Below are 13,382 nucleotides of genomic sequence, written 5' to 3'. Positions count from 1 at the left end.
AGTTTAAAAATTGATTCCAAATAGGTTGTTTCAGTTAGGATGAGAATAAAAGCAGATTGTCTCAATTACTCATACTGTTGTACCACAAGTAACTTAAAAATCTTATTTAATGAACTTTTAAGCAGTGTTACCTTACTAGCTATGTTTTGTTTAAGCTAATATTGAGAAGTATTGAGTATTTTCGTTGTCTATAAAAGAGGCCTAGAACTGTCATCAGTAGCAGAAGGAAACCCATCTGGAATTAAAAATAGGTTTTGGAAAACCAAAACGTTGATTCACCCACCTCACCCCACCTTGCTATCTACTTCTATTCTGGTGTATGTCTGCGTAATGAATACATAGGTAGTTTTTACTCAGAAAGTGCAACCAAACCAATTGCTGTTGTCGTTTTAGGGTGACACGGCCCCACTCCCTTGGCACATTCGAATCAGTATATTAATAGGAATATCCAAAGCCATTCACTACCTGCACAACGTTCAACCATGCTCGGTCATCTGTGGCAGTATATCAAGGTAAATTATTCCAGAGCTTTTGGTTATACCTGAAAGCTTCTTTTATCCTCACATGTGAGTCATACTTCACACTATTCTCTGCTGTAGTTCTCCTGGTATGTATGTGTGTGTGTTAAGAATTCTCATCTAGGTATTTAAAAATCCTATATTTTTATTAATGAAAATGTGTCTACCAAATTTAAAAAGCTATATGTATGTTGCCAAAAAGAGAGTTTACATTATCTTTGGTAATTATTAATGAACAATGTAGGATAGACAATTCTGTGTACAGATGGTCCCAATTTATGATGATTCAACAAAATGATTTTTTTTACTTTACAGTGGCACGAAAGTGATATGTATTATGTAGAAATCATACTTTGAGTATCCCCATACAATCATTCTGTTTTTCACTTTCAGTACAGTATTCAATGAATTGCATGAGGTAGTCAACACTTTATTATAAAATAGCCTTAGCACTAGATGATTTTACCCAACTGTAGGCTAATATAATTGTCCTGAGCACATTTAACATAGGCTAGGCTAAGCTGGGATGTTCGGTAGGTTAGGTGTATTAAATGCATTTTCGACTTACCATGGGTTTGTCAGGATGTAACCTCATAAGTTGAGAAGCATCTGTATTTTAGTAATTATTAATGGCACTTTGTGAAATGAACCTGTATTTATCTACTTTTTTTAAAACTGAAGTTTAAAGAAAAATTAAGCAACTTAAATGGGGATTCCTAGCAAGCTGGCAGTAGTAAATAGCAATAAAAATTGTTTGTCCTTGAGTCTCCAGTGTCTTGCTCATCCTACTGAGCCTGCTGTCTCATAACTTTATATATTAACCTATGACAAGCTGAGCAGCAACCCCAATGTTCATTTTTGAGACATGAGAAAATTAGAAGCAACATCTCCCACATTTCTTCTTCTAGACATAAAGAATCATTCACCCAGAGTAGATACCCCCGTCGGTGAATTTTTTTCTATTTGTCCTTTATCTTCAACCTGTCCAAAAGTACATGAATACACCTTTGCTGAATATCAAGGAAGACTGAATTTAAAAGGCTGCTGCTGCTTCTGAACCATTTCCCAGTATCTTGAAAAAAACTTGTAGTATGCTTTTGACTTGGGCAGAAAAGGAGCTGATTGCTTACTTGTTTTTCTGATGAAATGAACTCCATAGGAAAAGACTCTAGGTTTTACTTAGTTCTAGAGGGGCGGGGTGACCTACCCATAGACGTCTGTGCCTGTTGCAGTGTGGCAATCCAGCAACTGCTAATGGCTTTGTAGAATCAGCATAAAATTAATGCACACTTATGGGACCTGAATATAGAGGGACCATGAGGGTCTTCAGTCAGTGGAGTTATCCGTTGGAATTGCTTTCAAAGGGCTGAGGTGGCCACCCACAACCTAAAACAATCCCTCCTCCACTCAGCTTGCAACCAACACTGAGCACACTAAGTGCTCAAATATATGTTTTACTGAGTAAATAAATATCTGGAATGTTGCTAAACATATTTGTCCTTTGGTCTAAACTTAAAATAAGTATTAGCTTATTTTAAATCCCCAAGCAGTAATAGATTAATTTTATTAAGTTTCCTTTTGTGTGACTGAGTTCATCAAATCCTTTCCTGAATGCAGAGTTTGAAGAAGAAAGAAAAGAGAAGGTGTTGGGGTTTTGGCTCTTGATGGGAGATGGGGACAGAGGGTCACTAACTGAAGCAAAGGGAGCATCAGGGCAGGGAGGGAGGCAGAGGCAAGCTCTGCCCATGTCCCGTTCTTTTTCACAGCTGAAACTGGGCAAGGTGATTTGGATGTGCCTAACAGTGTCTCTCTGCTGGTATTTGGTGAGAGCACAGGCTTTGGGCCCTCATTTCCACTTTCTCACTGTTGGTTCGTGTCTTCAGGTAGGTCCAGGAAGCGGGCTCAGAAGCACAGATTTACCTGCAGGAGGTTTTTAAGGGAGGGCTCTCAGGGACAGCAAATGAAGCGAGGAAAGGAAAAAGGCAGGATTGGGCAGCTGGAGAGGTTGAGTTGGGATATTATTGTCATAGAGGCCTCAGTCCATGCCATGGGGAAGCACTGAAGCTGGGGTGGCGCATCAAAGACATCCCAGAGGCAGGCAGGTCACTCTGAGCTTTGCACCCCTGCATCTGACCAGCCCTCTTGTGGAGCAGTAATGTGGCTGGGTGAGGCAGCTCCCTTCTACCAAGACAGTTCCCAGACTGTGGCTCAGCTGTGAGCCATCTTTAGCCAACTCTTACTGCTGGGGAACCAGAGCCTCCCTGGAACCCAAGGAGGGAGCCAAGTAGGGTGGGGAAGGACAGGGTGGGGAAGGAAGGGGTCGGGGGGCGGCGTGGAGTCATGGTGGGAGAGTGCACCATGGCAGCCACCACAGCTATGAAGGAAGATTTGACAGGACAGAGTTCTGAAAAATGTGACTCGAAGATTTTTCTTTTTCACATGTTTGCTCCCCACCCTCCTCCCATCCTTTTCTCTTAGCTCAGTGTCCCCTAATGTTTAAATCAGAGAGACCTTCCACTTAAAATGCGATTCTGAGCAAATTGCTTAATGTCTCTAAGCCTCAATCTTCCTCTCTGCAAAATGTTAGTAGTAGAATAATAGCTTCTATCTCCTAGGGTTAAATGGCATAAGGTCCTTGGCAAAGAGCACATACATCTTCAGTGGTAATTCCTGTCCTGACTGGTTGAGAAGTGGTGGGAGTGGCACAGTGACAGAGGCCAAGTAGTGTGGTGACCAATCAGTCTTTTTACTTAACACTCTTACCTCTATCGTCAATTTATAGTGTTTGAAAAGTGGACCCACTGACTAAGCTCTAGTTTAAGAAAAATTACTTCTCTGTTAATATGTTTACTGGCCAGGTGTGGTGGCTCACATCCGTAATCCCAGCACTTTGGGAGGCCAAAGTGGGCCAATTACGTGAAGCCAGGAGTTCGAGACCAGCTTGGCCAACATGGTGAAACCCCATTCTCTACTTTAAAAAAAAAAAAAGTGTTTATTAAATATCTTGACAATCCCATTCATCTTACTTCACAAATATTTATAGAACATCTGTTGTGTGCAGAGCATTGTGTTAGACCACAGTGGGAGAGACAGTGATGATAATAGTCTTGTCCTTGAAGGTTCAACCTGGTGATCAGAAAGATAACACAAACACAAAATGTGTAGTGCAATGGTAACTATGCCCACTGAGTGGTTGGTCTGAGAAGGCTTCCTCTCGTTAGAGAGTTCCAAGCCAAGTCTTGGAAAAAGTGGGTCATTGCAGTGGATTGGTTGAAAGAAGCGGAGAGAATATTCCTGGTGGAGGCAATAATTTGTTCAAAGGAACAGAGTAAAGAATTGCCACGTATATAGTAAAAGCAAGAGAAATCAGTTGGTTGGAAAAGAAAGGACAAGGTTGGAGAATAAGATAAGGTGAGACTACAGAAGAATGAGGACTGTGGTGAGCAGGGGATGGAATGCAGCTTTGGATTCTGACTAGGCTGAGGAACTAGGTTTGACAAGCTGGGCTCTAGTGAAAGTCTGCAGCTTGTCTAGGATATAGGTGGAAACGGAAAGGTTCTAGAGTCTCTTAGGTGGTCTCACAACTTAAGAGGAGGCCAGTTCTTCCAGGTCACTATCCCAGGAACTTGTCTGGATGTGCAGAACTATAAAAATCATTTAAGCAACACTGCTAGACAGAATGCCCAACAGGTAACAAAGATACAGAGTACCCAGAGAGATCTGATCAGAAACAAGAATATTATGGAAGAGACAAGGCTTGAAATGCATCTAGCAATGTATTTTATATTTTACTTGGTGGTGGGGCTGCTGACAATTGTTGCCTTTCTGAGTGTTCCAAAGAGTTCAAGGACTTCAATGTAACCCATCCATAGAATGTGCCCACCCAGGCATGTGTCAGGGTATGGAGATCCATGGCTGTGGGCATTTGTTTGAGAACTGTGGTTTCACAAGGGCTCATCAACGTGTCCCTGCCTGTTCCAAAGCAAATCAGTCCCTTCCACAGCCATTGAACTTTTGGCCTTTCTGCTGAGCCTGCCAGCAAAGATGTTAATTAGTGCCAACTATAACAGTAGATTTCCCCCTCGTGTTTGGTGATATGCACACCTGTTCTCTAGAAGCTGGAATGAAACTAACTCAGTTCATTTGGGCCACTGAACACCTGTCAGATGGTAATGACAGTCAGTCCCCAGCAGCCTCGGCCAGATGTGATTGGCTGACCTAGATTACCCTCCTGAATCTCTTTTAAATGAATCCTCCACTGTGCTCTAAACCTAGGCCTCCCTGAGTGTTGGTCCCTCTGTGTGTAGCTCAGTGCTTTTAGGACTGAGCTGTCCAAATCCCTGCCTGTTTTGCCTTTGTCATATTAATTTTCTAAATCTATGTAAGGGAAGATAGCTTCTAGGAGGGATGCAGTTTTATTGTACGGCTTTGATAATTGGCTGAGAAAAGGACATCTCAAAATCTGTGTTAAACAGTGGCCTTTTCCCTGAGTAATTCAGGGCTCTGTTTTTATTGGAGGAGTGAACAATGGAAGATGCTGTTACCTTTATTTTCTTTTCTGTATTTGGGCTTCAGAGTGATGAGTCACAAAAGACTTTATCCTAACCCTTTGATATTATTATTATTATTAGTATTATTTTTAAAAAGCCAAAATTTCAGCAACTTGTATTGACTACCTTTTAAAAGCCCTATGCTGCTGTTTTACAAAGCATAATAGACCAGCTCATTTGGTCAAAGCATTCTACATCATTAGTTTGAACTAACTTTTACTGAAACAGCTACAGCATCAAAAGAGTTAAGGCAAATTGGAATTCATAGAAAAGGATAAGACACTTCACACTGCATTGAAAGAAAGACAGGCCGGGCGCGGTGGCTCACGCCTGTAATCCCAGCACTTTGGGAGGACGAGGCGGGCGGATCACGAGGTCAGCAGATCGAGACCATCCTGGCTAACACGGTGAAACCCCGTCTCTACTAAAAATACAAGAAATTAGCCGGGCATCGTGGCGGGCGCCTGTAGTCCCAGCTACTTGGGAGGCTGAGGCAGGAGAATGGCGTGAACCCGGGAGGCGGAGCTTGCAGTGAGCCGAGATCGCACCACTGCACTCCAGCCTGGGCGACAGAGCGAGACTCCGTCTCGGGGAAAAAAAAAAAAAAAAAAAAAAAAAAAGGCCGGAAAGCTAAGAAGAGAGACACTGACGGCAACACTGAATTACAGCAACACTCGCACTGCAAGCACAGAACACCATGGGTGAAGTCGGACTAGTTAAACTTCAGAAAGCCCATTTCATACAGCTGGAAAAAAAAAAAAAAAACACAGATTAAACACAAAATGAACAAAACCACAAAAATCCGGTCATGCACTTGGATAAGTCTTCATGGTCTTTGTGCATACCCAGAAAATTGAAGTTTTCTTTTCTTTTTTCTTTTTCTTTCTTTTTTTTGCATCATAACATTTGATAAAAATCTGTTTGTTTGTTTGTTTGTTTGTTTGTTTTACTAAAATAAACCTGTTCGGGGGAACAGCTACTAGATGAATTTAAGGGTTTTATGCACCTTATAGAACTTATAGCAAAAATAGTTTTAGTTGATTTCGTTATAAATAACGTTTTCAAGAACTTGTGCAAAATTGTCAATAATTTCCTAAAGCACAGTTGATCAGAAAAATCCATGATTGTTCAGCCTTCGCACCCTTCTTCATGTAAGAACACCTTTCTGTACATCTCACAGTTACTTATTAGGTTGAAAGGTATATGGAGAATGGTCATTAGACGTCGCGACAGCCACCTGCTGTTGACCACTTGCCTCCTCAACAGGAGCCGCTGTCGTCTGCATATGTTCATACTGTGGCAAGTAGGCTCCTTGCATAGCTGACGTTGCAGGCATGCATGTTCCGGTGCTGCCTAGTGACAGATGACTCATCTGCTGGGCCAGAGGGCTGATCATTGATGCGGGCTGTAGTGACATGGTGTGCTCCATTGAGGGAGTTAACACGGCACCGGGGTGCTGTAGAATATATGGTTGAGGTTGCGTCCAAGAAGGACTTTGCACCTGGTAGGCAGATACAGGAGATGCAATATAGGGTGTAATAGAAGTTTGAGTGATCATTCGGTTTGTAGCAATACTGTATGGTGAAGGATAAAATCCGTTCTGTATAGCAGCTGTAGTTGGGTCGTAAGTAAGTGTCATTCCAGTAAGTCTCACCTCTCCTTCTCTATGCCATGGTCTTCCATTAGGGATGTATTTGTTTGGGTTCTGTCTCTTTTTCTGTCCTCCATCAGAAAACTTACACAATAAAGGTTCTGTGGGGGCAGAAACTCCTGGTGGTGCCTTAATAAATTTTCCATTAAAATGACCAGTAACAGCTTCACATTTTTCTGTTGATTCCGTCCTAGCAAAGCCAACACCACGACTTGTACCAGTGGCATCACGTAGTATCCTTGTAGAAATAACTTGTCCAAATGGTTTGAGCATATTTTCTAGTTCTTGCTTATCCATGGAGAGTGGCAAATTAGAAATGTAGAGGTTGGTAGGATCTTGTTCCTGTTGCTTTGCCATTTGAGCTTGAACCCCACTGGCCTTCAGGGCAGACACAGCTTTTTGAGCTGCTGCAGGGCTGTCAAAGTCGACAAAACCATAACCTTTGCATTTGTTCGTTGTCTTATGCAAAATTGCCTTTGTGGAGACTATTTTCCCATATGGTTGACAGAGCTTCACCAGGTCCTGGTAGGTGGTGTGGGGAGGCAGTCCTCGGATATAGAGGTTCGTTTTGCTGAGCTGATCCCATCCTGAGTTGCTGCTGCTGCTACTGTTGTTATTACTGCTGGTGGTGCTGGGACTGGGAGGGGCCATGGGGTGGGCTGGGACCAGAGACTGCTGCTTGCGATAGGGCGTCCGGCAGTTGCTGCTGCCCCCGGGGTTGCCACTGCTGCTGGGGAAGATCATCGCTGCGGGCCGCGGCGGCGGGCGCGGGCGCGGGCGCGGGCGCGGGGCAGCCTGGGCGCGGGGCAGCCTCGCCGCGAGGGGGAGGACGCAAGGAGGGGGACGGCCGGGCCCGGGGCCGAGGCGGCTTTGGGAACTCCCTCTCGCCGCGCGGCGGCGGCCGGCGGGGGCTGCAGCTCCGCGCTGACTTCCCCTCCGCCCTCGACCTCCGCACTCGCCTAAAAGTGCGGCGCGGCGCGGGGCGAGACTCGAGCAGCTCGGGCAGCCGCCGCTCTGCGTGCCATGGACGGGAGTTCGCGCGCGGAGCTGGCGGCGTCGCCGACTCTCCCGGCGGCAGCGGAGGAGCAGCGCCGCCGCGTCCTCCGATATTATTAAGTTATGTTTTTAAATAGTATGAAATAGCATGGAACAATGTATATAAAGTGAGATTAAGTGGAAAAGACCAAATTAAAGTAGCGTATAGTATATAATTATAACTTTGTATAACTACAAATTCATGCATTAAAAAAATATTAAAAGTAAAATATACCGAAATATCAACAACGTTTTGTTTGGTTGGAGAACCTATAGCTTATTTTTCAATGGCTTATTTTTTTACTTCTTTATGTTCTTTAGATTGTATTTAAAGAAGTATGTTCTAGTCTAACAATAACATAAAATTTATTAGACAAAAATAACTTGGCGTCAGACCTTACTGTCTCAAACCAATTAATTGGAAAAAGTTCCAAAAGACAGTCTCAAGTTACTAAATGAAATCCTTATCAGTTCAATCATTCTCTGTAATTAATTTTATCAGTAAAGAAGCTTGATAATCTGTCATTTTTATGGTTTTAAAATAGTTTTTAAAATGAAAGTTGGAAAATCATTATTCAGCAGCCTGGTGCCCACAGTGTGAATAACATCTTTTGTCTAAAGCAAAGTGAAATGGTTCTCATGTCTTCAGCAGGGAGGAGGGAGGATGAGGATGTGGATGTGGGAAGACCACCAGAAGTCTGGGTTCAGGCCGGGTGAGGTGGCTCACACCTATAATCCTAGCACTTTGGGAGGCTGAGATAGGCAGATCACTTGAGGTCAGGAGTTTGAGACCAGCCTGGCCAACATGCTGAAACCCCATCTCCACTAAAAATACCAAAAAAAAAAAAAAAAAAAAAAAAAAAAAATTAACCAGGCATAGTGGCGTGTGCTTGTAGTCCCAGCTAGTCTGGAGGCTGAGGCAGGAGAATTGCTTGAACCCAGGAGGTGGAGGTTGTAGTGAGCTGAAATTGCATCACTGCACTACAGTCTGGGCGACAGAGCAAGACTCCGTCTAAAAAAAAAGAAAAAGAAAAAGAAATCTGAGTTCAGACCCAGGTCTTGTTTCTCTTTCTGTGGCCAGAGAGTGGCCAAAAGTTTTCACACTTGCACATTCGGAGCCAACCAAGACAGTCTTAAGGTGACCTCTTGTTGCTGTCAAATTCTTTGACATTACACCTGCCTATTTTTGTACTGGGCTCTGTACTCACGAGTCTAGGACTGTTACAGGAGAACGTGACCCTGTATTCTCTTAAATCCTGGCCAAGCTTTACCCTGATCAGCTTCCAAATCAGAATGAGGTCAGATATGTTTAGGGAGGCGCCTCCAGCCACCTGCCCACTCTGGAGCAGGTTTTAGTCAAAGTTCTGAAATGCCTGTTTTTCTGAAACACCCTCTCCCTAGTCTTTCATCTGTCCTTCCCCTTCTTTACCAGCCACCCTAGCGATCTCGTTGTTGTCCCTGTCTCTCATCACTGGTTAAGAGTGTGGCCTTTGGGGTCACATAGATCTCAGTACAAATCCCTACTCCTCTACTTTCTGGCACTGTGATCTTGGGCAAGTCGCTTAATCCCCTGAGGCTCAGTCTCTTACCTCATCTGGAACTGGGGTGAGTGCTCCACCTTCTCCCAGCATTGTGAGGAGGAAGTGAGGTGATAGACTGAAAGCACAACCCAGGCCTGGCAATGAGCTGTAATTATCCCCCCACAATGTGAGAAAAGTGCTTCATCCAACCTGTACTTGAACCCTTGCTGTATGGTGGGCCCAGCATGTTGTGGGGGTCCAGCTCCATTTGGGTGCAGCTCTCATTATTCAGACTTCTTTTCTGTGGAGCTAAAATCCTGTGACTTGCCCATTTGCCGCTGGAATTATCTATATACAGCTAAAGAAAAAGGAGATAAAAGCTCATTTCATTTCTCTTTGAAATCAATAGTCTCTTAGTCTTTCATGAGTAGCTGAGTAAAAAGATGTCTCAGTTAACTGTAGTAAATCAAAAGAGCACCAAACAGAAAAATAGTGGGGCTAGGTGTTAGTTCTGGCCCTGCTATTAAGCGGTTTTGCATGGAACAAGTCATGTCAACCCTGTGGGCCTCATTCACCTCCTCTGCAGGATTCTATAGCAGTGATGACAAGTCAGCGTTGTCTCATGTTCCATGTCTGATTGATTGATAATGATTTCCCACGTGCAGGGTTGAAAGAGAATCTATGGTGGGTGCTTTCTGAACTAAATTTTTGATGTTTGCCAAGAATATGGGAGGATGTTTTGGGAGGATAAATGTTATGGCAACATTTAAGCCACATATTCACCATTCCTATACTGAGTAGTCTAGGGCTACCCTCAGTTTCAAATCCTCTTTACATAATTGATTATATCAACAAATATTTACTTAGTATCTTCTATAAACTCAACATTATGCTTAAGTAAACAACATCAGGTGGGCTCCCTGTGGGTGTCAAACAATGTCGTTGGAGCTGTACAGCAGGAATTTTGGAGAAAGGAGGAGCACTGGAATTTGGAGCAGTCAAGTGAAAAGTTTATGGAGGAAGTGAATCTTGTGGCTGCAGAGAGGACTCAGATAAAAATAAAGCAGGGGAGAGTATTTTCAAGATGAGGGGAACAGAATGGGGAGAGGCCAAGACAGCAGAAAGCATAGTTTGTCCTGACTGCATAGTAAGTACTAATACCTTAAGGGTAGCAGATAGACTGCAGTCAGATGAGAGAGCTCAATGAGAGCCAGAGACTTTTCACCTGGCATCAACGCCTGCTGAATAACTTGTTAGCAATCCTCCCAGCAAGCCTGAGTTCAGGTATTATAGTTATTATCTCCATTTGATAGAGGAGAAAGCTGAGGCTTACAGAGATTAGTGACTGGCCTCTGTCTCATGGCTGTAGAAGGGAAAAGGGAGGTTGCATTCCATGTTTGTGTGAGTCCAATCATCATGCACTTTTTAAGGAATTAAAGGTCTGGGATTAATGGAAGCATGTTGGTGTCATCGGCAGAGACAGGGAAATTGGGAAGGAGAGGAGAGCATAATTAGTGTGCAGAAACTTGGAAATGCTGACGTTGGACTCCTGGCAGAAGCAACAGGCATTGAAGGGGAGATCGGGCCTGGAAAGCGGTGACAGTAGATAGCTTTCTAAGGAAGAAGCTGTCAAAGACACAGCTCAGAAACACCCAAAGGAGAAGCAATGCCCATGTTTCCAAGGTGTTTTCAACAAGTCGAGGGTTTATTTAGCTAAAAAATGTCTTAGTAATTTGAACTCTTCAAAGAGAATGTTATAAAAACAAAACCTGCTTCCAGGTGGTGGAATTTGAGAAGGAAAGGACTTAAAGAAAAGAATCTTGAAAAGTTGCAGCCTATATTCTTGGCCAAAGACCCTCACATTTTTATTGGAGAAACGAAGATGTTTTTGACTTACAGGATCACTTAAAAGCATCTGAAGGCAGTAAACTTCCTTGTTATTTCCCTCCTAGCCCTTAGTGAGCTTAATTGTTTTCACATTTATGAACTATTTTAAATGGAAATGCATTTTATCCTTAGCATTTTCCATCCCAGACATTTCATTCCTGCTAATGTTTCCAAAGCAAAGAGATAATCTTGGTGAACATTTCTAATGTTTCCTATAAAATCATGTTCTTTAATCAGTATTGCCATTTGTCTCCTGCCAAGTGAAACAGTCTTTCATACAAGGGAAATGGTCTAGGAAAGAAACAAAGAAGAAGCCATTTGCTTCAAAATGGACTTTTTTTTTTTTTTAATGGAAATTGATCAGAGATGTAAGTTCAGAGTGAGTGAGTGCATGGGTAATTTCCTTTCCAAAAGACTAGAAAAACTGAGTGGTTGGGAAGAGGGCATAGGGGGCCACAGATTGGCCCCTCCCTGCGACCAGGACACCCTTGCCTGAAGACCCAGGCTCCTCCTGCCTTTATCCCCAGACGGGAAGGTTGGAGCCCAGCTCAGTGTTTAACAGGCATGTCAAAGCCTACAGGGAATGCAAAGTCTCTTTCTTTGTTTGACTGATAAGATTCTTTAATCAGTCTCCTCCCTTTCCCTCTTAACCCCCTCAAAAAGCCTATTTTTATCTTTCAGAAAAATTTTAGATATATACAATTCTTTTTCCTCAGATTTTTCCTGTTTTCCCCCAGTGCCTCCCCTCTTCTAAAATATCCAAATTTGATTTTTTCTAAGGGATGCCAAAACAATTAAATATGACATAAATTAAAATTTCCCCTGTTAATTCTATTTGCCACCACTCTAATCCCCAACATTCATTTACTTACACACATAGATACATACACGTATGCACGGTACATGCCAGTTTTTTTCTGTCTCTCCATTGTCTTAAAATGTCTGGAAAATACGTTTGCCCAGAACTTCTCTGGAACTATTTGAAACTCAGCCAATTTGTTGGCATTAACTGAAGGGTCCTCAGATCTCCAGGGACATCCTACAACCCCCTGTATTTTTGTTCCTTGAGTTGGTGTCTTTGGACTTCTAGAGACATGCAACCAAGCCTTTTGGGATTTTAAGGTAAGGTAATGGACGTAGGATGGACAATGGCCAGCCTATATCCTTTAAAGCATACTTTGAGCCCTCTGTGAGTGTCACTCCTTACGTTTTCTCATTTAATACTGGTAAGAACCCCGTGAAGTAAGCAGTATCAGATCTTTATACCAACAGGGAAACAGGCTTAGGGGGGTTGTGCTAGTTGTGGGTAGATTTGGAGTTTCACAATTAAAGGAGGAACACCCCTTACTGGGCCTTTGCACCGAGTGCCTAGACTCAGAAGGCACCAACAAGCAAAAACAAGCTTGAATACTGTGTCTCTCAGACTTGCCTAGGTTCAGCGGGGATGAAAGAGAAAGCTCCGCAGTCCCACAGGGGAATAAAGGGTTTCAGATTTGTAGCATTCCAGGCAGGATGCAGTGCACACTTAAGTTGGGGTGGGGTGCACAACTGTTTTAGTAGCCTGCAGGTTCTAGGAGAAACTGAGTCTTGCCTCATCTGGTTAGGGGAGGCAGGGCATCTGGTGAGGGGTGTCTCAGTGTTGCAACAGCCGTAATACAGACAGCACATGTGTGCTGTTGCCTCAGGCTGTCCCAGAGGGGCCGTTGGGTCCTCTTTATCTCTGGAGCCAATCTGTGGCTCCCTGCCCCCTCTTCCCTAGGTCCTTCTGTGGAGTCCTGGCCTTTCCTGAGAGTTTCCAGGCACCCAGGCGCTGGACTGCTGGACCCATATATATACTATATATATACCCACATATATATATATAAAATATATCGGTATATATTTATATATATGTGGGTATATATATCTCTCTCTCTTTAAAAACCAATCATGCTCATTCATGCCAAATATCATATTTGCACTTGAATTCAAATCCTGCATTATAATCTAGGTGGAGCATCTTGTCTTATGTTTAAGGTCCAAGGGATTGAACTTAATTAGGAGATAAACTGGTGAGCAAAGAAAGCAATTCTCATTACAAAGTAGCATTTGTTTGGGGGATTCAGGTCCCCCCGAAAATTGTCCTAGAGACCCCTACTAATAGAGAGATTAAGTAACATCCTAGAGTCAGGTTACAAACTCATCACCTGTGTAGGATTCTCCATACTTCCTCAGTGTACAA

General features: G+C 43.2%; 2 protein-coding genes across 3 annotated transcripts in view; one reads left to right on the top strand and one right to left on the bottom strand.

Annotated features, from left to right (window-relative positions):
- Positions 1-13,382, top strand: part of IRAK3 (interleukin 1 receptor associated kinase 3) — a 65,040-nt gene that overhangs the window by 39,151 nt on the left and 12,507 nt on the right. The window contains exon 8 of one of the 2 annotated variants that reach the window (XM_003824788.5): positions 394-512. The exons of the other annotated variant lie outside the window; for it this stretch is intronic. Within the exon in view, the coding sequence (XP_003824836.3) occupies positions 394-512 (119 nt within the window). The remainder of the gene's footprint in view (positions 1-393; positions 513-13,382) is intronic. 2 annotated transcript variants of the gene reach the window in all.
- On the bottom strand, positions 549-7,522 carry LOC100983352 (RNA-binding motif, single-stranded-interacting protein 1-like). The gene has a single exon (XM_034935501.3). It carries the CDS (start codon positions 7,461-7,463, stop codon positions 6,249-6,251), a length of 1,215 nt encoding a protein of 404 aa, XP_034791392.1. The 5' UTR covers positions 7,464-7,522; the 3' UTR covers positions 549-6,248.

The sequence above is a fragment of the Pan paniscus genome, chromosome 10 (genome assembly GCF_029289425.2).
Source record: "Pan paniscus chromosome 10, NHGRI_mPanPan1-v2.0_pri, whole genome shotgun sequence".
Classification (NCBI taxonomy): Eukaryota; Metazoa; Chordata; class Mammalia; order Primates; family Hominidae; genus Pan; species Pan paniscus.
Note: the sequence above shows the minus strand (reverse complement) of the source record. Positions and strands in the feature narration are given on the sequence as shown.